Source organism: Calidris pugnax, unplaced genomic scaffold, assembly GCF_001431845.1.
Source record: "Calidris pugnax isolate Ruff unplaced genomic scaffold, ASM143184v1 scaffold14, whole genome shotgun sequence".
Classification (NCBI taxonomy): Eukaryota; Metazoa; Chordata; class Aves; order Charadriiformes; family Scolopacidae; genus Calidris; species Calidris pugnax.
In genome coordinates, this window is record NW_015090793.1 from 3,529,782 (window position 1) to 3,554,843 (window position 25,062).

Consider the following 25,062-nt stretch of genomic DNA (forward strand, 5'->3'; position numbering starts at 1 on the left):
TTCTGTGCCAGGTAGAAGAGCAGAGCGCACCTGCAGCAGGACTACTTTTCCAGCCTTCTAAAAGTCCATTGGTGTGGCCTGTTGAACAAAGAACAAAGAGAAACAAAATAGAAATGCAGGTAGCAGTGGAATTTAATGCACTAGAAGTGTCCCTTTCCCGGGCAGTGTCACGATACTAGTCAGTGAACTGGAGCTGGAGCAGCTGTCTGGCTCCCCAGTTGTACAAATCCATCTGAGGTGAATTCAAGGAACCGTTCTTTTCTTCACGGTGTAGCTTGTTATTGATTTTTCTCCTTGCACCATTTTACTCAGCCAGGCAAGGAAGATTAGGGAGATTATCTTTGGGATATGTGCCATCCAGTTTCCTTGGTTGTACTTAAGAGAGTACAGGGGTATGAATGTGGCACAACTGGAGGTCAAGGCTGAGACTACACAGCCTTGAGTTCTTACATCTGTTGAGCTTCTGATACATTTACTCTTTGTGATTCTCTGTTTAATTTATCACTTGCTTCAGGTTAACATATTGCCCAACCACAGCATCAAAAGATTGCAGGGGGCAAAATTCTGACATTGGAGTCAAAATTGCAAGGTTTGAAAAACAGGAATTTTGAGGTTCTTCTTTATTTGCCTTGTTGACTGAAGCACCACGGTCCTGCCTGTGTAGCATTTTGTCAGCTGTGCTGAACCTTGCCTACAGTATTTTCACTTAATGGCATTTCCTGTGTCATCAGCACATTTTACTACACAAAGGAGCACTGGCTTGCTGTATGATCCTTGTCATCTTTTATACCCTCTGTCTTCAAGGTGTAATTGTATTTATTTGTGTCATAGGGTTTTTTATCATGGTTAGTAATATAGTAAACCATATAGAGCGTTTATTGAATGTAAAATTCTATAAAGTATCAGCAGACTTACAGGCTGGTGAGTTACTAAATGTAGATGGTATGGGGCTGTATACAGTGAACACAATGCATTTATCTTTTCTTCCTCTTCTAAACATCTTTCCTTCCACCTGCCTATCCTCACCTCCCCCAGTACACGACTCTTAATAATTTAATACTTTTGTGCTTGTTGACTGATATTTGATTTTTGATTTGGTCTTCGTTCAGCTTTCTGTGAAAACAGAACCAACTGCATTCAAAGCAGATAATTTTGGAAAACTGGTAGACTGATCGTGTTGGTATCTGTGTTAAAGTAAAGAAATAATTCTCAAGCAGCGTGGATGTTTTTTAAGAAGTAATATTTGATCATTGGTCTGTACTTGCTGGAAGGGTTCTTGGGTGCTTGCTTTCCATTGCATGGCTGAACATGCACAGTTATTTCCGTGTCATGTGTGCACCCTCAGACTAATTTATTTTGTTTACTAGACCAGGCCTGTCCATGTGATATGACATTTCTTTGAAGTGGTGCTCATTGTTTGCACAGTTTGGCCTTCTATACATGTCTAATTATTTCTAGTATCACTTTGAAGAAATCTTTCTGTATATTTGCGCAATTGTGTTCTCTGCTATTGATGAGAGGTACAAACACAGCAGCTTATGAGTCCCTGGGAGAGCAGGAGTGGTGTGACCTGTCACCAGATGCCTTGTTTAATCATACCAGTGTTTAATATGCAGACTTTGATCACTTTCAGCATTCATTTAGCATTTCTGTAGAAAAGTTATTCAGATTTCAACAGATCTCCAGCTGACCTTAAATCTAATTCTAAGATCAAGTTGAAATTCTTATTTGTTTGGAAAATTGATTACTTTCTTTAGTATAGTTAAGAAATTATAGTTCTTGAATTAAATAAAAAAAAACCAACCTAAAAACCAAGACCAGAACAAACCGCCAGAAAACTAAAATCCTGTCTTTCTAATGATATTTCTATTTGTATATTTAACGTTTCAAGTGATCTCAATAAGGTGTGTTTTTATTTTCCCCTGTTTTTACAGGATCATGGTCAATACACATGGAAAGGATCTTGAGAGGTCCTTTTCTGAGACATAGTCATCTGCTGAAACCAGTCCTGACAGATATTTGTCTAATATACTCTTAACAATTCCTGAGGATGAAGATTACTTTACCTCCCTAAGCATTTTATCCTCTGTGTGTGTGACTTGGCCCTACTGCAGAAGGATATTCTGATGTCTAACCGAAATCTCCTTAACTGCGATTTATACCCAGTATTTAACTGCAAGTAGACACAAGCCAGTTTATTCCACTTTCCTTGGAGTGGCTCTTTACATTATTTGAAGGTTGTTTACTCACATCCACCCTTAGGGAAATGACCCTGTGGACTTGATTACATAGTGGATTTTAGAGGGCTTTGCAGGCTTCTGTGGTTGCACCTATAGGCAGACCTATCCCTGGCCCTGGGCTAGTCCACTGTCTTGAACCTATGAGCAGTTCCACAGACTTTTAGTGATAGACATACAGACATCTGTGCTTAGCGTGGTGTGACATTACCCAGTAGAGAGAGGAGGATGAAGGAAAGAAGCACCTTAGCAAACAGAATCAAGAACTCTCATGGGTATTTAGATGCAAAAACAATGGAGTTTTAGACAATACAACTAGTGGCATTGGAAGTCTTCTCAGAGCTTCACAAAACCTTACAACCTAAAAAGATGAGATTAAGCTAATGGAGAAGACTGGCTGGCAGTTGGATGTTGCATTTGGGAATGACAGCCTATTTAGAATCTTAGAATGCTTTGGGTTGGAAGGGTCCTTAAAGATCATCGAGTTCCCACTAGATCAGGTTGCTCAAAGCCCCGTCCAACCTGGCTTTGAACACTTCCAGGGATGGGGCATCCACAACTTCTCTGGGCAACCTGTTCCAGCGTCTCACCACCCTCACAGTAAAGAATTTCTTCCTAATATCTAATCTAAATCTTCTCCCCTCTTCCACCTTAAAACTGTCTTCTGGCCCCAATAATGATACAAAGTGGCAATGGTGAGCTTTGCAAGAACGAAAAAGAGAGAGAAGAAAGAATGATGGCAACATTGATGCTTGGATCAGTAAGAGATGGGACAGAGCAGACATTGCAGACTGCGCAGAGTAAAAGTAAAATAGTGGAGAAATGGGCATGCCACAGAGAAAGCAACTTAGTTGTTATGGCAAACCTGGAGAAAGAGTCTGCCTTTGGACACCCAAAAGTACATGGACTCTCCTCTTGAGCACGGAAAAGAAAGGGAAGCACAAGAACTCAAATACTGAATGTATATAAAAAAGCTGCCTGGAGATAAACAAATATTTGAGTAGTGACAATAAGAAATCTTCCAAATTCTGAAGGTCTCTAACATCAGTAAAGATATTTATAAATTAATTTGAATAAGTCATGTGTGAATAGCATAATTACAGAAAAATTAGATGATCAGTGGGACTTTGAGTAGCCTGCGGAATGTGGAGAGAGAAAGCATGAGGTCCAGCAAGAAGGCAAGTGCAGCAGTCCAAGCATGAAATTGTAAAAGAATGAATTCTTTCCATACAGGATCTGCCGAGATCACAGCCTGAGGTAGCGTCTGTGGCCATGAATTAGATAAAGCAATAAAACCCCAGATTCCTTGAATCAGGATATTTCTTCTCTCTCTCAGGTGTCCTTGCTAGTTAACTCTTTACTGACAGTTCTCTCTAGCAATATTTGCTGATGTACCATCGTGTGTTTTCCATCTGTTGAGCAGTGGGTATCATGTCAGAGCAACATGGTTTAGTGGAAGGTGCCCCTGGCCGTGGCAGGGGGTTGGAATCAGATGATCTCCAAGGTCTCTTCCAACTCTGACCATTCTATGATTCTATGACGTGAAAATTTAGCTTTGTTTTAGCTAGATATTCAACAGTCTGTGTCATTCAGGATTTTTAAAGATACCATGCATGAACTTTGCAGTTTTCCTTAGTTTGTCAATTAATTTTCCCAGAGGATTATATCATGATGGTGGACAGAAAGTGTTGTGCAGGATTCTTGCAAGGCAGTATAACTCAATTACTGTTTTGCTTTTTGAAGGGAAATGAAATCACTGCAAAGAGAAAAATAGCGGTAAGGCTGAACTAGAAATCTGAAAGCGTAAATTCTGAATGGAGGGAATGAAGTTCAAGGAAGTGGAAAGACAATTTGACTTGCTAAAACCAGGACTCATTATGTTCTTGCCTCAGAAAAAACTGGCATCAGTCTGAGTGTACAAATCTCTTTCTTGGTAACAGTCGCTACCAAGAGAAAAGTAAGCCCTCATTTGTTGCAGTAAACTTCTTCAGTCTCATTATTTCACCTTATTCCTCCAGTCTGCCCAAAATTAATCTTCCTGTCCTCCTTCACCACACGTTTCAGCTCCTCTAGCACGTTTAGCGCTGCTTCTGCTGACTCAGCACCCTCCATCCCACCGTGAGACAGGAGAACTGCAACTACTTGTCCTCCCAGCTCATACCGCTGCCACCACGGGCCACCCGTGCAGCCAGTGCTGCCCCACCAGAGCCTGGGGAAGGAAAGCAGCTTATCTACATTCACTGGAGTTTTGCGTTTTTTTACGGCACTGTATAAATGTTCTGTTATAATAATGTAGATGATAATTTTGCTGAAAGCTCCTGGCATCACAGGAGAGTAGGGTTTTTCTAGAGGTTTTCATATGAAAAAAAGAAGTTTCTTTACTCCTTGCTTCACTCCCTGCTTCACTTCCATCCTTACTTAATGAATAATGACAGGAGCTTTTCTCACACTGCAGAAGAGAAGGTGAATTCAGAATTAGATGTGGTGTAATGTGGGCTACACAGCCCTGTATTTAAGGCAGGAGGTGAAGTGTTCTGTATGTGTAAGAGGCTTTTTAAAGAACCTGTTGGGATCAGTTGCTGTGTTTTGCTGGCATTTCTGTGGCAGAACAGTAACTGTTTCATACTTAGATGGAAAGAATTAAAGTTCTGCCAGATTCTCTGCTTCTGAGTAATTTTTGAGTACAAGAAAAGAAGAGATCCATTAATGGGATGTTAAACAAAAATCTACTTTACAACACAGTTCAATGAGAAAGTTTTTGAAAACAGCATTGAGCTGTCATTGATAAGAAACTTAGGTTCTTTTGTGTTGAGATGTGTCAGATATAAAAATACTTTAAATTTAACTAAATGATTAGTTATTTAACAACCATCTTTTAATATTAAAAATCTTTCCATTGTATTATTTTATTTCTATTTGTGTCTTTTTTTTTTAGATGCCTAAAGCGTGACTGACATGCTTTGTCAAGTATTCAGTGTTTCTCAGTGTTACTCATGTTTTCTTCAGTCTTAACTGGATTCCTACAGATTTTGTTTTATTTCTCTCTTAGAGATCTACAAAGTTGTTTTCTTGATATATATATTTTAAAGGCAATTTTCCCCAATTCATATTCTCTTGACATTTTGGTGGCTTTATTTCATATTCACTCCATCTCTTTAGTTATTTTTCCAGTAATAGGGTGACAAAAACTGTATACAGTTTCTCAGTTAAGTACTGAGGCCATAAAGAGTTTATGAGCTTTCAGTCTCTGTGACTAGATGTCATTTCATATGTAGCCCCAACATCTCCCTTTATGCTGCCATTTCCTATTGCAAACTCATGTCCTTTTTTTTTCTTTCTGTTTGCTAAGCTTAGTTCAGTGTTGCTAGTTCCTGATTTATTTCTTCTGTTTAATATTAGTGTTAAATTATTTTCCCCAGCTGTGCATTTTTTGACCGAGAAGTTTGAAATGAAGAAACTGGGAAAAGTGGAAGAAAGCTGTTGCAATATCCATGCCTGAAATTCTTGAGAAATGAATGCAGAATGTTGACTGTCATGTTATTACTGTGGAATATTCCAGTGGACTTGTCCACATAGATAAATTAGCATTATGTACTATAATATACATGAGCTGTATGTACTGCTTCCTGTATGTAACTGCTGTAAATTATATCTGATCCTCTTTATGCTATGTTATGCTTTACCCTAGATGAAATAGTCCTTAATTCTTTAGGTACCTGGGGATTCTTTTTTTAGATTAACTTTGTTTATGGTATTTCAGTCTTCCATTGACTGTCATCTAGATTTTGGAAAATCATTTTGCTTTTTAATTCCCTTTCCTTTTTTCCCCCTTCTTTTCAAGAAGTCATTTCCCATGAAAGTTAAAGCAGATCACAGCTTTTGCACATTTACGAATTTTGGTCTTCACTAAGCTGGTGTGCACTCTGATAACCTGTAGCCAGAAGGCAGTGACAGACCACCTCGGAGTGGGGGGATACAGCATGTTGATTAATATTAATGTTGAGACATTACTGTCACTGAATTTTCAGATGCATTTCTCTCCTCCTTCACTACTCAGCACCCAGTATTGAACCCTCTTGGTAAACTTATTATTTGTAAAAGAAAATTAGGACAAAATTAGTAATTTTGTATCTTATTTTTCTACAGGATTTACAGATAATCAGTACAGATGAAAACCAGGTATTTGTGGCTGTTCAGGAGTGGTACCAGACAGACACGTACAACCTGTACCAGTCTGACCCACAAGGTGTTTACTACTCTATCCTGCTGGAGAACGTCCGGAGCACAAAGCAGCCAGAAGAGAATGTCCTGATAGATATTCTGGAGGTAGGTCTTTATCTCTTCCAACGTGTGTAGTCTGGGTGGAGTTATAATTTTTTTTATTTTGATTGAATATAATTAACATTACATTAATATAGTTTCACGGTTGTCTTTTTACATTAAAGACTAGGATTTTTTTCTTATTTTTAGTACATCATTGCTACTTGTATTCCCCTCTTGCCCTGCTGATGTGCTGTGCACTCTTAAGAAATAGATTCTTGGTATAGGTTTCCATGGATGTGCAAGACCAGAACTGGCTGTTTGGGTTTTTATTTTAAGATTTTGAAAAGTGAAACTGCCAGCACAATTTAATATTGAAGGAAGTTATGAAGCTGCCTATGTACAGCCTTTTTCTTCTGGGCGACTCAGTGATACGCTTCCTGACTTAGAGCAGGACACCTTTTACCCAGTAGAGTCTTAAATAGTAACCCTGTGAGCCTTGTGCTAGGTTGTGTCAGCTCGGACAAGTGAAGAAGCAACAAAATTAGGTATTGGACAGAAAATCCACTTGCTTTCAGTAGCTGTCTTGTGCCAACAGCATTTGCTGTGAGACAAACTCTCCCGTAAACAAATCTATCTTGGATTTTAACATCAGTGCACTTGGCTAAAGAAAAGACTGAGGAAAATAGCAGTTTGGAAGAGTAGCACAAACTGTTACCGATTCCATTCCTGTTGATGTTAACATTCAAATGTAATAAGGTGGTGTCGTGGTTTAACCCCAGTCAGCAACTGGGGAGGATAGTGAGGAAGAATGAGGAAAAGAAAGGAAGAAAGAAAGAGAGAAACAAACAAAGAAAGAGAGAAAGAAAGTATGAAGGAAGGAAGAAAGAAAGAAATCAATCAATCTCATGGGTTGAGATAAGGACAGTTTAATGGAACAGTAATGGAAAAGGAAACAATGATAATAATGGTAAAAAAATATATCAAAAAAAAGATGCGACAGAAAATCTTCTCACCCCCTAATGGTTGGTAGTTGTCCAGCCTGTTCCGAGCAGGAATCACAGATCCCTGCCCCACGGCCAACCCCCATTTATATGATGTCTATGTATGGAACATTCCTTTGGCCAGCTTGTCCTTTCTATACTTCCTCTCCTTCTATGGGAAGCTGAAAAAGTCCTTGACTAATGTAAACATCACTTAGCAACAGTTGAAACAATAGGTGTTATCAACATCATCCCACATCCAAAACACAGCAGCTACTAGAAAGAAAATTAACTCTATCCCAGCTGAAACCAGAACAGGTGTACTTTTGCTCTGGTTCTGTTCTTTCTTATAGCAAGGAGCACTGGCCATTATCAGGGTATTAAACTAATGGACCTTTGGTCTGACACAGTTTGGCCACTGTTACTCTCTAATCTGTCTAGTGTTAGTCAAGAAAAGAAATCTTTGTAAGTGCATTAGGTTTCTCTGGAAAAGGTTTGTAGTAATTTAGGGTACAAGTCATATACATATAGAGCTGTTAAACAGCAGTAATTAGACTCTTCTAGGTGGGGGAAAATGATAGTAGTTCCCCCACTTCCCCCCCGCCCCTTATCTTCTACGTCTTTGTTTAGGTTTTTCTTTCCCAATGGCTCTAGTAAAACGAAAGGTGTATCATTATCAATGGTTATTTTCTAGACTCTACCTTTTTAGAAATGAGGCTTCTTAATGAGTGAAGCTACACATTGTGTGTGTAGCCACATTCCCACAGGAAGATTTATTGAGAACATTAGTTTGCAGCACTTTGCTCCTTGCTGCTCCTGCGGGATGCAAAGCTAAAAGGGAGTCAGGTGAAATCTCTCCTCCCTGCGTCACCTGTAGCATGTCATCTCAGATAAGTTGTACAGAGATGCCACCCCTGGATGTCCTTTTGTCTAAAAGAGTTATTTACTTAATTCAGTTTCACTGGTGACTTCAGAATTTCACAATGCTACTGAGAGCATATTTGATAATGCGCAAGAGAGAGATATCCTAGATTATTGTGGATGCTGGATTAATTTGTAGGGTTGCATTAAAAAGAAAATGTGCAAATGATAAAGAATAATTGAAAAACAGTATGTGGAGCCATACATTTCAATTTTTAGCAGTTATTTTTGGAATAGAGTTGCATTATAGGAGAACAGTTTTATTTGCTTACAGTAAGAAAGCCTACAGCTTCCACATAGCTTGTATGATAAATAATTAGCTTTCATCTTCTTTACTAGAATGTGATCAAGTACTCATATCTACAAGTAATGTATAGATTATTTACACAGTAATAAATACTAAGTATAACACGTAGACAGTCCTTAAGGATGGTATTTTTTTGGTCTAGTCTGGGTTTTCTATCTGGGCATTTTAATGCAAATATCCAATCTTGGGAAGAGGAATCTTCAGTGCAACAGAGACAGTCCTTAGTGGTCGACAACTTCTCTTTCCACTAATGTATAATTTTTCTTAAAATTTGCACTGTTCATCTTTGTTATCTTCTGCTGACTTTACTTCATCTTTTACTTGTATATCTGCTATACAATCTTTTCTAGGTTTCTGCCTGTCTGTGTTCAGTTTCTTTTATATGCTTTATCTTTTTTGGTTTTTGTACTGTATTTCTTTTCATGTTGTGTGTGAGAAAGGGGAATAATTCCCGAAATACTTGTTCAAAGAAAAAAAGACAAAAAAAGGAACATGCCCTTGAAATTTGCAACTGTATAAAAGGAGCATGTCCTTGAAATTGTATCAAGTGCTGCCAATGTGAACCAGTCACAAATTTGACACAGGCATATTTGCAAAATGGGCATGCTAATGTAATACTTCTAGATTTGATCTTGTTAAGAATCCTCATGTAGGTAAGAGCTACACAAGTGGCAGTACACATTCTTCATCCTTTTTTTCCCAAACAAATTGTATATATTCAAATTTTAATTACAAACTGCTGTTATATAGCTGTATTTTTTGTATTTCAGTAAATGCTTCTAATAAACACTGTGGGGCCATCTGAGTAGTGCTTCTTGCTACCAAGTAATATAGAATATTATTTTGCTGTAAGATCAATAATGTAACATTGCAGAAATTAATCTGTCACAGAATACACAGTCATAGCAGAAAAACTGTTTAGAAAATAGGTTTATAAGGTACAAAATGCTTTCCTAAGAGTACTTGGGAAACAGCTAAGCGCTGAGCTGGTTTAGAAGTAGGGGTTCCAAGAACTAATCCAACAAGCCCAAAGAAAATCAAAAGAAAGGTACTTTTGAATTTCCTTGTGTTTGTCTGTCACAGGCAGCTACTGGACTGCTCATCAGAGTAACTGAACACTCCACAATGCTGAAATGTCTTCCTTTCCGTAGCACCTTATTATTAATGTGAATCTTTTTCCTTTGTGGTAGGAAGAAGCTAATCTCCCAAATTTAGATTAGGGAACTGAGTCTAGGATTAGAAAGTACAGATGAATTTGGGTGCCTCGGCATCCAGAATGTAGATTTGACACACAGCATTTACAGAAAGAGATAAGTGTGTATTTACGTAAGTCACAGGACTAATAAAACAGAAAATGCTTCAGAGAGGATGGACTGTTTTAAAGCTGCCATTACACACAATAGTTTTATGTTAGTTATTATTTTTGAGGCTAGTGCATCACTCTAAACATCATGAGTTTGAATTTGCCTTGAAGGTAGATGTCTGAAACTTATTTATTATTTCAAATAGGGTTTATGCCTTTCATTCAACATGGAACTGCTGAAGTGCTAGTTGGCTTTTTTTTTTAGAGCAGCAGTGAGAGAGGTTAACTGAGACACTGGAATAATTTTTTTTTTATAACCTTTCTGTCTGATAGATTAAAACACTTATGTCCCATATTCTTTTTCCTTGTTGGTGGAAAGATGCTAATCTCCCAAATTTAGATTGGGGAGCTGAGTCAAGGAGTAGAAAGTACAGAAGAATTTCTGTACAAAAGTACAGAGAGGAGAGGTTACTCTAGCACTTGGATAGGTTAGAGATTGGAGTGGGAATGCAGAAAAATTTTAGACTCCCACTGAATGATTATATGGAATGATTAAATATTCATTAAACAAGAATGAGAGAAAAAGAGAGACAGAGAGCGGAAACAAAAATATTCATGATGCAGCACTGGTTTTGTGATCCACAAATGAAGAGGGAAACCTCACTTGCAGTCCCTGATCTAATTATTTTTTAAATATTTAATATTGTGCTCACTGGAAGAAAGACATGCACAGAAATTGAACCCCAAGTCTACCTTCTCTAGTAAATGTTTGAACTGCCAGGCTTTTCAGTCGTATTCATGGCTGTGAGATCTCTGGAAGACAGAATATGTAATAAAACCCCAGCAAGATGAAAGTGCTTTGAAAGTAAAAAAAAATGTAGGTTCCTAGTTTCTTCCTTACCCTTCCTTTTCTCACTTGCACTGCAAAGTAGTTGGCTTTTATAGTATGTCTGACTTGGAGGTGATTCTGAGCTTCCAGCATGCTGGGTAGTAAACCAACCACACATGCATGGCATTTAATGAAGAGGGAACTCATGAGAGAGTGGGTATTCAAATGTCTATACAGCATTTGGTTATCTAAATGTAAATACATTTCCAAGTTCTAGGCTATTACCATAACCAGCAGAGCATTCTTATTCTTAGTAGATTTGGGTCAGTTCCTTAGAAAAAAAGCATATAAACAATGGGTATCAAATCTGCCACCTGCTGAAAGGGATGCCTTCTCTTCACCCTAAATGCAGTCTCTTATTAAATTAGTGTTAAAGGGAGTTCATAACTGGTAGTTGGAAAAAAAAAAAAAGGAAAAAGTATTTCAGATACAAAGTAAATAGTAAATCCAGGAATGAATCATTTCAGTAAGAGGCAAATATTCCTGATTATGCGAAGAGCTGGCTCTCTTGTGTGCTCAGTTGTAATGAATGGTTCAGTTTTGTTAAATGACAGCACACAAGCAGATTAGAGAGCTGTACTATGCTGCAAATATTATGTGAGTTGATGTAAATTTTCAAGAATTTTTTAAAAATTCAAGAAACCTTATAAATAATTACCAGGGAAACAAGCGCTCTTAAGGAAAGCTTCAAATGTAATAGAAGATCTTATGCCATCTGGTAGAATATTAACACATAACATAATTATTAGGGCTAGAAGTAAACATAATAAGGTGCTATTACTGTCTGCACTTATTTACTACAAAAGGCAATTGTGCTTCCTAATTCAGTGTTATTTTAAAGGAAATTATATTGTATTTTGTTATTTTAACCTATTTGTATACTATCTATATGATATGGGTTACATGACTTCAGTGTAAGAGTTAAGTTGCTACTATAAGTTACTTACATAATTTGTAGAATAACATTTTAGAGATGTCCATATTTAAAAAAAATGCAGAGCTGTAATTTTAACAGTAGTGTACATGAAGGCCATGCTATTGTAATTTTCATATTTTGCTGTATAAACTACATGTAATTTCGTTAGCCTTCTGACATTAAGAGAACTCTATATCCTTTTTAAATACATTTAGAAATACGAGTCAGTTAATAATTATCTTCCCTTTCCCCCGTTCACCTTTTCCTCTTATCCTTTTTCCTTTTGCCTTCCTTTTTTTTTTTTAAGGTATCATTTACTTTCTTTGTGGAGAGTGTACCTGAGGTCCACAGTTCAGAGCCAGAGGAGAGCAGCTAATCGGGGATAATCCTTGTTGCCTTGTTGAAAAAAATGTGTATGTGCTGGTCTTTAACTCTCTCTCCTGTATGCTCCAGGTCAGAGGTGTAAAAGGAGTCTTTCTGGCCAACCAGAAAATTGATGGGAAAGTTACAACTCTGATAACCTACAACAAAGGCCGTGACTGGGATTTTCTAAACCCTCCAGACATGGATATGAATGGCAAACCGACAAACTGCAAGCCTGTAAGTGGTTCTTTTTGGTCTGTCCTTTCCCTAAAGTGCACAAGAATGGTTCGTATGGTATGTTGTGCAGTAGTTCTAGCAGCCCAAGAGTTTTGTGCCAAGTTTACCAGCCAAACTAGCCAGAAAATCTACTTGCATTACAAGGCAGTGGCTTGACAAGCTGTTAGTCCATTCATCTTGCAGTGTGAGTAGCCATGGCCTCTCTGTAGCTCTGCATTAAGAAATGCAGCCCTTACTTTCACACGAAGAGGACGTTTTTTTCTTGTGTGTGAACCACACAAGCCAGTTCAGAATGATCATGACAACAACCATTTTGTCTCTGGATATAAGGGGCACATCATCGGAGTTTTCAATATGTTTTCTCTTTCCATCTTTCATACTTCTGTTTCATCTTAAGCCAAGGTAGCCCTTGATTCCCTTTTAAAGGAAACTCTTTACAGTTGCTTGGAAATAAACACCACAGTTAACTGCATGAAAAAAGTTTCTTTTTGTAAGGTGATGTTATTTCAGTTTGGTTAGATGGCTCAGCTACCCATAATATTTTGTTATTTTTGAGGCTGTACTGAAAACCTTGTATTTTTCTGGCTGACTCTCTGCTCCTGGGGGCTCCAGGCTCTGCAATGATGGGGCAAAATAAATGCTTTTAGTCCTGCCACTGCCAGAACTCTGATCCCTCTCCATGTAGCAGAAGTGGGGGGCTGGAGCTGCTGGCTTCCTTTTGAAGAGTTCAAGACTTTGCTACATGATCTTGACCTCAGCCTGCAGGGCCTGATCCAGAGCTCCTCGTGATGAGAGGAGGGCTGGCAGTGGCAGCAGCTCCCAGGTGGGGCTGGCAGCCCATCCCGCTCCCGGGAAAGCTCCTGGTCAGATTGCTGTGAGCAATGTGACCTCTGAGTGCTGCTGCACAAAGAGCAAGGAGCAGTAAGTTGCTTAGCAAGGAATGATGATAGATATATCCAAAAGTTATTATGCTTTTTTTCGTAGCACTTTTTTTCCTAAAAAACAAAAAAAGAATAATTTCAGTACAAACAGTTGGTTTTGATTTTATCAGTTACTTGGGACCAAGAAATGTACAATACTTGTTGCTGTTAGTTAGAATTTTTAATCAGTTGTTCTGTCACAAGGGTTTTTTATACAATAATTTCATCCTGACTTTTTTGAGTTTGGAAGTCTTTTTGCTGAGACAGTGGCAGACTACACAGACATCACCAGAGATGCTTGCTAGTTAGATAGCTAATATTAACTGGGTGTTTCAGGCTGGGCTTTGTCTCCATGGGAAACAGCCATTCTCTTTCTCTACAAAGACATGCATTGCTGAAGCTGCTCTCTGACTATGCTCTCCTTATTGTAAGAACATAACTTTTACAAGTTGTGTTTTGTTTTTTTTTTTAAAACCTGTTCTCTTTTTCCCCCACAAGCCTGATTGCTACCTTCACCTCCATCTCCGCTGGGCCGACAATCCCTATGTATCAGGAACAGTCCATACGAAAGACACTGCACCGGGGCTCATAATGGGGGCAGGTAAGCACATAAAATTATTTTTTGGAGACCTGAAATGAGGCCAGTTCTTTGTAGATCTAGTCTTTTGGTTTATAAAAGTACCATACTAGAAACATTGCCAATGGAAAACTATCCCTGCAGAATAACCCTTTATGGGATCTCTTGACCAAACAATTTAATAAAAGTTAATTGAAACCCCAGAGCTGTGTTTTCTAGGACAGATATATAATAGGATATAATATGCTGTGTAATATTTCCCTCTTCGTTAGTGAGAGGGGAGGAGTGACAGTGACTGAAGGATTTGTCCTGCATTCTTTTTCTCTGGAAGTGGACTATAGGGCCTCCAACATCATAAATAGCCCAGTAAATCCAATAAACCGATGTAAACAAAGGCCAAACCTGTGTTCTTTATGCTTTGATAGAGATAATTTGTCTTGTCATTTTTATTAATACCCTTTTTGCCTAAAGAAAGTTGAAGTGAAATAGGTAAATGCATCTCTGTGATGGGAACAATGATGGTTGTGGCTTCTCCGCTATAACATACATATGGAGCCATGGTACTGTGAAGTGGCATTTAATAAAAGAATTTCCATTGCAGTGTTGACTGCTCATCAAGAAAAATATTCACAAAACTCTGGTTTACTTCATATCCTTGTGATTCATTTATTCATTTGTTTCAAAATTATTGAAATGTTAACTGTTCTAAGAGTTTTTAAAAATTGCATTATTTTATTCTTATGTTATGGATTATGTTTAGATGAAGTACACACATGTACTGCTTCTCTTTTCCTAAAGTATATCAGTTTTTAATCAATAATTCTTTCTGCCATAGCTTACACTAGTCTCTTATAAATAGCTTACTAAAATGGAAAATTTCCTGAGAATAACAAGGTGAGCGTATTTGGTGTTGAAGAGACTGACACCTGCCATTACCTCAATATAACCGAAGATTTCAAGTTTTCCCCAAGTGTAAATGGAGTTTAAAGTATTTTACTGGAGGCAGATTTACCTGCCGAAATGCTGCTATATTTTTATTGACAAGAATGAGACTAAGAATTTCTACAGTGCCCTTGTAGATACATTTCTATCAGGTGTTTAATTCACTTTTTATGAATTCCAGTATTTCAAAATAATAACTTCTGTCTCCAGGATCTTCTTTTTACATAAAGGTACTCCTATTCTAATGTAGTTTCTTAATTTTGCCTCAACATATTTTACCTGAATGCTTTCTAATAGCAAATTAAGCAATGAGGTTTAATTAATTAGTGCATTACATCTGTTTCATTTTTTCTCTGTCCTTGCTGTATAATCTCATGTTGTGAACTAATATTCTTTGAGATATTGGGTGTTTTTCATTTGGTTGTGTTCTGTGGTGTTTAAGTGCACTGTTCTCTGAGATGGTATTAGGGATGGCAGGTTGGAGAAGAGTATTATGCCCTTAATTCCTTCCTGGAATGGGGCAAGATTTTATCACTGTGACATTGTGTTGTTATTGTAGTGGTAGGTAATCTTGTCAACAGCTTTCCTCAACTTGAATATGAAGGAGCCTTTTTGATGACATCTAGACATCATTAAGAACTGGAGTGGTGTTAAATTTGACTTGATTATGGAGCAACTTATAATGTAATGGAAATTGTAGAGAGGCACGATCACCCATAGCAGCTGGCTAAAACGCTAGGAGGGATGGTGTGAAAGGGAGAAAAATTTGCCTGAGAGTAGTGGGGCGTGTCCTTTCTCTGGTAGAAGGTCACCTAGCTGCAAATGGAGCTGAGAGACTTATTTTGGAGTCTTAAAAATCATAAAGAGCAACTACATCCCCTTGTCAACAGACAACCTGAATGGACTCTGATTTTGACTTGCATTTATATTATTTGGATGCTCAAGTCCTCTAGATTCAGTACACATGTTCAGTCTTATCTGGCAAACCTGATATCATTGTAAACTTATGTTTCTTATCAGAAATACTTTACCAACGATGAGCTTGAATTTCATCTGGCCTGATCCTTGAAATTGATAATCCTATGTGAATCAACAGAAGTACTAGGTTCTTAGCACATATGGAAATCAGATTATTTGGGTCACATCACACACTATTGGAGTTTTACTGCTAGATTTAGGGAGAGCACATCTTCTCAAAATGACTGATGATGATAAAGATCTGTGGACGTGAGTTGATAAGTGTGTCTAGGAACCATCAGTGCCTTGTGCTGTGAAAAAGGGGAATGTGTTCTGATGGTGAGGTAGCTAAACAGTTGCCAATGGAGAGAGGGAAATACTAATACTCTGGAAAAAATACTGTACAATGACTTGCCTGGAGAAGAGAAGGCTCTGGGGAGACCTTATAGCGGCCTTTCAACATCTGAAGGGAGCCTATGGGAGAGCCAGAGAGGGACTCTTTGTCAGGAAGTGTAGTGACAGGACAAGGGGTAATGGTTTTAAATTGGAAGAGGGGAGATTTAGATTAGATACTAGAAAGAAATTCTTTACCATGAGGGTGAGACAGTGGTGAGGCACTGGAACAGGTTGCCCAGGGAAGTCGTGGATGCCCCAACCCTGGAAGTGTTCAAGGCCAGGCTGGATGGGGCTTTGAGCAACCTGCTCTAGTGGGAGGTGTCCCTGCCCATGGCAGGTGGGTTGGAACTAGATTATCTTTAAGGTCCCTTCCAACCCAAATGATTCTATGCTTCTGTGATTATTGATAAGAATCTGTACTATTCCAATCATTGATTTTCAGGGCCAGTGATCAGGTACTAAGAAGGACTACTTGGCAGTTGATGGAAATAGAGAATATTTACAAGGGGAACCTCATTAGCTGCAAAAAATAAAGGATCATAAAGAATATGATTTTTTTTCCTGAAAGTGTAACCATGGGGTAGAAACAAGCAATGTAAACAAGTGGATAAGAACTAGAAATTAGAAAAGAGTTTCTAACCATAAGAGCCACGAAGTTGTTCCTCTCAGCAAGAGCAGTGTTGCTATCAATCAAAAAGGCAAACAAACAAACAAACAAAATCCCTTTAATGTGGAGTTTGGCCACTTTATAGAAAGCTTATACAATACAGCTGCCTGTGGTAATGGAAAACCTAACCTGTGACTTAAGGATAGTTTTGATAGTGTGGTTGAAAATCAGAGCACAGAGACTACTGAAAATTGTTTTAATTTAAAAAATAATTAAATGGTGAACAGCATTAATGCCTAGAGCATTTGGGAAAAATGCAATAATAGGATTTTAGAAATGCATCTTTTTAAACTCATATTTGCAAAAAAAAAATCCACTCTATTAAAGTTGCATAAATAGTTCTGAGGAACACACATTTTTAGCTTATGTATATATATAAATTGTGCAGACAGAATATTAGATTTTATAGCTGCATATTAAAGTGCTCTTTTAAATAACTGCTTTGCTCCCTTTAAGAAATGTAATAGGATTTTGCATTTACATTTGATTTTCGTGCATTTTAATCTTGGCAACAGCTTCTATTTCTCACAGCATCAGCTATGAAATGTGTGTCAATTGATGTGTAAATTTTTATTATAAACTTGTGAAGGACTTTTTTATGAAAAATGTTTAGAGAAGTGTGGACTTTTCAGGTGCTAGTTCACAACAATTGTCTGCTTAGCTTCCAATCCTGATGGCAAATCAAGCAACCAGCAAATTCTGCACATTCACACAAATTGAGGAAGTGCTGGAAAGTTCAGTTTACTTTTTGTCATATGAGGACCAAATACATTGCATACATTGTGATAAATTTCTATCATTTTTCACGAAGGTAGTGTACCAGGTTGCCACTGTAAAAAGTATGAGGGAACAGGGAGATGACTGAGCATTTCCCAGTGCATCTTGGAGTGAAAATGCTGCAATTCAATTGGATTTTTCTTGTGTCAACATGTTCCTCCATTCTGATGGTGTGAATCACTCCCTCAGCTAAAAAACATCTTCAGCTTGCCAGGCAAAAACTGTCTACTTGGGACATTTAAACACAAATTTGCTGTATGTTTGTTCTATGCTGTGACTACAAGTTTACAAACCATGAAATTTTAGATTACTGTGCATTGACTGGAGGGATGGTCCAATTGTATTAATTACCAGTAATCTAGGCAAGGTACATCTCTCTTTTTGGAACAGGTATCTGCCTGTATGCTAAATTTAGGTGGCTGGAAAAGATTTTCCATATTAGAAGGATTATCAAAGTGTTGCATATGGGGATTACTTCTCACAGTAAGCATGTCTAAAATCATATATAAAAATACAGGTAAATGCAATGAGAAGTAGTGCTTAAAACATGTAAATTAATAGTAAATTGCAAATGAGAGTCATTTTCTATAATTGTGTGACCTGGTAGGAACATGCCAAAAATGCCTGAGCAAAGACAAACTTTAAATTACTCTCTTGCGACCTTTATGTCTTTCTCACAGCTATACCGCCTTTCCAGAGAGCTTGGTGGCCACTGGTCATCAATAAAATACCTTGGTTTCTTTCACACCCCTGTGCTACCAACATGTGCAAAGTTATGAATAGCTTAGAGAAATATGTTGAAGGGTAGTTAGTACCGCTGTATTCCAGATTCTGGTACTGCCACCCGTGCAGGGAGGGAACTTGTGATTTTTACCCAGTTACTTTAAAATTAGCCTTTACTCAGGACAAGGGAAAAAGCAAAAGAGGATTTCCTGTATCCCAAAGTACAGTTTGAAAAGGTTTATAAGAATGCAAGTAATAGAGAGACAAATGTGCTTAATCAAAAAGTCCAAAATACAGACCAAAACGTTTCCTTTTGTTGCCTAAATTGTAAAAACAAGGTGTCACAACATAACTGTAGGAGAGTCACACTGACTCAGGCCAAGAGTCCATCTATTACATTATCTTGGCTCTGTTGGTGACAAAAGCCTTTGGGGAAGTGTTTAAGAAGAATTCAGGTGTATATGGCCCCCCAGGCCGTGTTTTGGGAGAAGGCACACACACGAGACTGTGTCCGATAAGTGCTATGGTCAAGATTGCACCAGGTTTAAGTCTCGTAACCTGCACAGCCCAACGTACCTTGGCCTTCTACCCTCAGACACACCTGTGGTGACTGGGGGCATGCCACGCACATCCTCAGTTTCATCACATGGCCTATAACATAACCCTCATGCTATTTCAGGTAATTTGAACCAAACAAAAACCCCCAGACTGAAAAATCCCAAAGCCTCATCAAAAAAAAAATAAAAATGCATCTAATGGCTATGGTAGTAGCACCCAGGGAGAGCCAGGCCTGAGTGCTCTGTGATGTGAACATGGTCAGGTCATACCAACAGGCCTCAGGGCTGCAGCACAGTCTCTGGCCTTCCCTTATTTCATGTGTATGTGGTGTTTGCAGTAATGCCATCCCTTTATTAGGGACAAAGTATGAACCTCTAAAAATGCCTTTGATAACAATATGTTTAAAATTGGAGGAGAAATGTAGAAAGCAAAGTTGAAGCAAACATTCACAATCATTTGAAATGTTGTCTTTTCTCTTGATGGCATATCGCTACCAGAATATAAAATAAGACAAACTTGAGAAGCTTCTATGTTGCAGACAAAACTTCTTGAAACTAGATGGCAAAACAGTCTGTGTCATGTGTCAGAGGAGTTTTAAGGCCATTTAGATCAAAAAGTGATGTTAAAATTGTACCATTTATAGCTCTGGCTAAAATAGCCTGCAGCTGATTACCCATTCCAGATGCAGTAAGTTTTTCAGTATGAACCTGAATTGCCTTCAGTGTATTATATTACCTTTACTAGTTACCAGAGATGAATTTTGAGATCTAACACAGACTCACTAGAATGACAGAAAAGTTTCCGTGTTGTAGTGGTGCACCTGAGGAGTTACTGCAGACATTTACAACTGTAATAAGGGGCACAGATTTTGGTGTGATTCACCAGGAAAACAGCACACTGATGTTTGTGGGTGTGCAATACAGTCTGAACGCTTCAGGACGTAGTGGGAATGATACTTACAAACTGTAAGTTTTGGCTTCCAGCATAATTTGGCAGTTTCTCAACTTCTGTGTCACTTGATTGTGATGGCAGTTGTGCACGTGTTATTGGCTGCCATACTTCCCACAAATAAAGTTCATAATTCTACGTGGATATGCCATGAAAACTTTGAGGATGTTTCAGCTGTACTTTCTGAGTGCTCCTGTGACATTGTGGTCATTTGTTTGTAATGTTATTAATGTCAGTATTTTTTGCATTTTATTTGATGTGAATTTGAGCTGCTGTAAGGGGGTTTATGGGGTGCTATTGCACGTGCTTTGTCTAGTTAGCTGGCTTAATCCAGTAACATGACACACTGCGAGGTAGCGAGAGCCTTGAAGTTAAATTATACACTTTATTTTAAATCTCAGAAATAACAGAATGTCCTAAATCTTTGAAGTTATTTTTTATTAGAATGTAAAAAATAAAGTTAAAATTATGTAACTCTTTAAATAGAGAAAACTCATAACTCACATGAAATAGACACACATTAAATAGAAAGGTTTGCAAATAAAACTGTGGTGAGTCTGCTAAGTTCTTTGAAGGGCTTAGTTTTATTCTGGTTCTACTTTTTCAGGCTAACAGCTTTCAAAGATACCCTTGGCTAAACTCATCACACACCCCAATGTGTTCCTATGGAAATTTCCTTCTCCCTGTCACCCCTGAGACATGGCTGTTTGCCGCATGAAATAGCTCCCTGCGCTTTGCAGGAGCCTCCCTGTCTCCATTGGTGATGCTGGTTTCCTGCTTGCTGCCTCTCCTGCTTTTTCTTTCTGAAGCCATTGATGCTGTTTTTCAGCGAGACATTGTCTGCAGTACCCACGTAGCAAACTGCAACTGTATTGAAGAGTCTTTTCCTCCCTTGCAGACAGGGTTTTCTAATGTGCTTGAAGAATTGAGTTTACAAAGTTTGCAAAATTAGGTAATATAATTGCATCTCCTAAAAAATCTGGAATTAGTGGAAATTACAGTCTTTGTTAATGTACAGAACATTATGTCAGTAATCAGAAGTCCCTCCATACACCACCTCTGGGTTTTCACCCTTCCATTGGGGATAGACTACTTTCAAAGGTCAAAGGAGCAAGTGAAGTCCCTTTTTCCAAAGCAATACAGCAGCTTTTGTGCCAAGTTTGTCATCAGTTGTGTTTTTTTACAGAATGGCATTTCTCTGTAATTATAATTGAGTCCATCAACTCCTTTTGCTCATTCACCAGGAAAAGTCAATGAAGGTAAAACAAATCTAGAAGTCATGTCTGTCTTGTTACACAGCTGCAATTACAAAGCTGTTGCTAATATCTTTCAGTCATTACCATATCAGCTGGATATAAAAGGCTTTCTAATGAAGCACAAGTTGCTGGTGTTTAGTTTACAGACTGATTCTCCACTAGCTAAGGCAATTTACCACTGCACTTTTTAAAGTGCAGATCCATAGCAGTTCTCAAAATAAAGACGTACTCATGTAAGCAGATTTCAGTAAGTGGCAAAATGAGGTAGAATAAACAGCATTTATCCAGGAGCAAAACTAACAATGCGTTCATTAAAGGTATCAGTTCAAAGAAGGGTGTAGACTGACAGCAATACTTTAGATTCTAGCAAGGAAATAAATTTTGCTATCCCCAGCTATCCCAAAGAAAAAGTTCTGTGAGTAATTGCAGAGCACAAAAATATACCCATTTGCAGAAACATACACCAGTGAAAACTACACAAAGCAAAAGAAATATGTTTTGTGTAAACAGCAAATCAAATCTCCTTTCCCTTCCTACAGATTCTGAGAAGGTGATTTCTCATTCATACCTCCTCCTAGTGACTGGATTAATCTTTGCTCCTACATGCTCATGACATCTGTGCGACTTGGGAAAAGCAGATGACATTTCCTGGTCTTTGCTTACATGAGGTTCTAGGATTCAAAGTGATAATAAATTGAAAATGGAGGTGAACCAAATAGATTTAAATAAACTTGGGTTTTTTGGGGGAGAAAATACAACTGAATTCAGATGTGAATCTTTTATTTTAGATCTGTCTCATTAGATAATATTCACGACTCCATCGTTTAATTGTTGGGATTTTTTTTCTTTTATACTGGAAGTTCTGCCTAAATGAATGTAATAGGAATGCAAATAAAACATGTAATTTTCCAAGGACTATTGGACAGAGTAAAACCAAAAGCTTAATTCTTTTTTAAAAAATTTGAACCTTATTTTAGGCCTATGGTTCTTTGTCCTTAACTCTGATGATACGGTTGTAACTTACTGTCATTTCTGTCATGGAGGTTTCATTTTGATTCTTGGTATCACTAGAGCCTTTGTTTCTTAAAACTATACAGCCTTATGTATAAATCATAACCCCTTTGAAAGCCATATGATGGCCCTCTCTACCCTGGATGCATGGACCAAGTCAGCAGGCAGTGATGGGAAGGTGAGACCACACACCACCTGGGCAAGCGCTCCATGCCTTGGTGCTGTCTTAATGGTGGGCTGTTTTTGAAAATGAAGGTGTTTGCAGGGAAAAAAATAGGGGCTGTTCACTCCACAATTGCCCATTTCTCTTTCCTTCCCACTTAGCACAACTGCTGTCACATCTAATAGTAGTCATCCCTCCACTGGGAGTCTGTAAGCTGGTTTTGCCACATTTTTAATCTTACAGGTCTTACATCTACTTCATCTATACGAGCCTGGTTCATGAGTATGTGTTCAGTCTAATGACCTTCATCTATACTGGACTGACTTTATCAAGTCTCCTCATTGCCTACGGGAACAGGGTTTTATTTTCAACATGACGTGGACAACTAAATCTGTGCTGAATTATTTGATAAATGAGAGACAGTTAAGTGGGTTAGAAGGATGAAAACCCACGAAGGGGCAGTGGCATCTTTTGAAATCTTAGATGGAAGTGAAAGAAATGAACTGACTCCTATAAATTCCCTGATTCAACACAAATATCCTAATCCTATTTTGGCTGTATTTAGGGTTAAATAATGTAGAGCTATAGCATTAAACAGTGGTGCACATGCAATCTTGATAGTCCAAATAGAGTGTGTATTTTGGGCAGCGGGCGCTGTCATTCCTCTCAGGAGCCTTTGAGCACTAATGAGTCACTCTGCATAAGCAGTTCTGTTTTGGTGGTTAAAACCAGCTATTTATATAACACACAAGTGAATTTTCATACCGCTGTCTTAATCTCAAGTGTTTTTTTCCCTCATCTCTTCTGTTTAAGAGGATCTGATAACTTCAATCTTGTTTTTACTGTAAAAACATGCAAGCCATATATTTAAGTCATAATCCCCTGGAGGATATAATTTTGACAGAATATTGTGCTATGATTGCTTCTCCCCCAGAATATTGCAAACTGCCTGGTGGTTTAATAGTGTGCTATTTGAAATACCACGTGTTAAAAGATGGAGATCTCAGTATTTGGGATTGCGTCTGCTAAGATCACCTTCCACAAGTTCATTTTAACACTTCTGTTTGCTTTGCAGTAATCTGAATGCTAGCTGCTGCTTCTCGGTGCTTTTTGTCAAAATATTCAGTAGTTCTGGGTCAATATTTAGGTAAATCAAGTGATTCTGCTTTAGATTATTTTGTATTTATACACTTTTTCAACCCCCCTTCTCCTCTTTTCAGTGTTATGTGTTTCTGCAGATTTTAGATTTTGCTACTACTTTGTAAAGTCTTACAGATAAAAGATTATTTATGTCAATGATTTAAGGTCAAGATGAATAATTTCACAGAATAAGATTAAGGTTGAGGTATAGCTTCTGAATTTATGGGCTTTTCAGATTTACATCTTAAATATGTATTCTATTCTAATAATTTTTCAGCATTCAGCAACAAAACTAGAATGTTGGTTTGGCCTCTGTGTTTCAGTATTACAATTAAGCCTCATTGCTCCTACCTATAGACAGCTAGCAATGTAAAGAAAGAAGTTAATTAAAAGCGTACATATGTGTTTTTAAGGCAATTTATCTGGTGCTAACAAGATGAAGTAAGTCTGCTGATCATCTGAGTTTAGTACTTGCTCTGACCAGAAAACATCTTACCCTGACTGGCTTTAGGACCAGATCCAATCTCTCTTGTTCACGTGGATGCAACCCTTGTTTCCTCCTGTTTTGTGACAGGTAACCTGGGGTCCCAGCTGGTTGAGTATAAAGAAGAGATGTACATAACGTCTGACTGTGGGAAGACATGGCGTCAGGTAGGAAAAAGGAATCATCAAAGGAAGCTGGAAATAATTTCAACGTACCCAATAGGGTGACTTTTATAATGCTTAGCTAATCTTTATATGCCCACAGTTTTGAGGGAGGTGGCTATTATAATCCCCATTTCACTTGGAAACTGGGAGAGATTAAGGAGGTGATTTGCAAAGACGCAAATTGATTGAGCTGTTAGGTTCTGCTGCAACTGGAATATTTTAGCCTTTTTAAAGATTTTTAGAAGTATCTTGCATAAAAAAACCCATAGAGTCTATTTAGGTTTTTAATAATTTAAGTAATCTTCCTATGCTAATGATGAAGTGGACTTCAGCTAGATCTGGCAGTACAAATATTCCAAGCTGAAAGACATTGCTTAGGTAGAAAGGAAGAAATTCCTCTTCTTCATAGTCTGAAAACTGGTATTTAAGCTTCAACTTTGTTCTCCGTTGAAACTGAGAAAGCAAAAAGAGTTTGAAAAAAGCAATAAACCTTTTAATGTCTTTTAGTATGATTTAATGAATTATGGGACTACAAACATCAAAGTATTTAAAAAAAACCCAGTCCTGTAGTAGCTGTAATGCCATTTGAATTCTGGATGTCTTTTGCTTCCTTTCTTCCAATGCCTCGTGTCAATTTAAACATTACACCTTTATTATCTACTTTTTCCTAAATCGCTCTGTCTCAGCAATGTTTCGTTACAGGGACATTTTCTTTTGAGTGCAAATAGCAATGATAATCATGATCATAATATATAAGGAAGTTCTGTAATCTACTTGTAATTTATATCCAGGAAAAAAACAACCTTCAAATCACCAAAGTGTGTCAAAAAGTCATGTACTTTCAGTTAAAATAATCTTTTAGCGTTCAACTAAAGTAAAATTCCGTCATGTTACTATCTGAGAAGAAATAAGTGTGAAAAAAATGCTCTAAGTAGTGTTATTGAGCTCAGGGAGTATGAGATA

The 25,062-nt window shown here is 37.9% G+C and overlaps 1 protein-coding gene across 1 annotated transcript in view; it reads left to right on the forward strand.

Moving 5' to 3' along the window:
- The window catches only part of SORCS2 (sortilin-related VPS10 domain containing receptor 2), a 555,781-nt gene that overhangs the window by 436,817 nt on the left and 93,902 nt on the right, over positions 1 to 25,062 (forward strand). The window contains exons 10-13 of the mRNA XM_014966703.1: positions 6,384 to 6,563; positions 12,270 to 12,416; positions 13,835 to 13,937; positions 24,026 to 24,102. Coding sequence (XP_014822189.1) covers positions 6,384 to 6,563; positions 12,270 to 12,416; positions 13,835 to 13,937; positions 24,026 to 24,102 — 507 coding nt within the window. The remainder of the gene's footprint in view (positions 1 to 6,383; positions 6,564 to 12,269; positions 12,417 to 13,834; positions 13,938 to 24,025; positions 24,103 to 25,062) is intronic.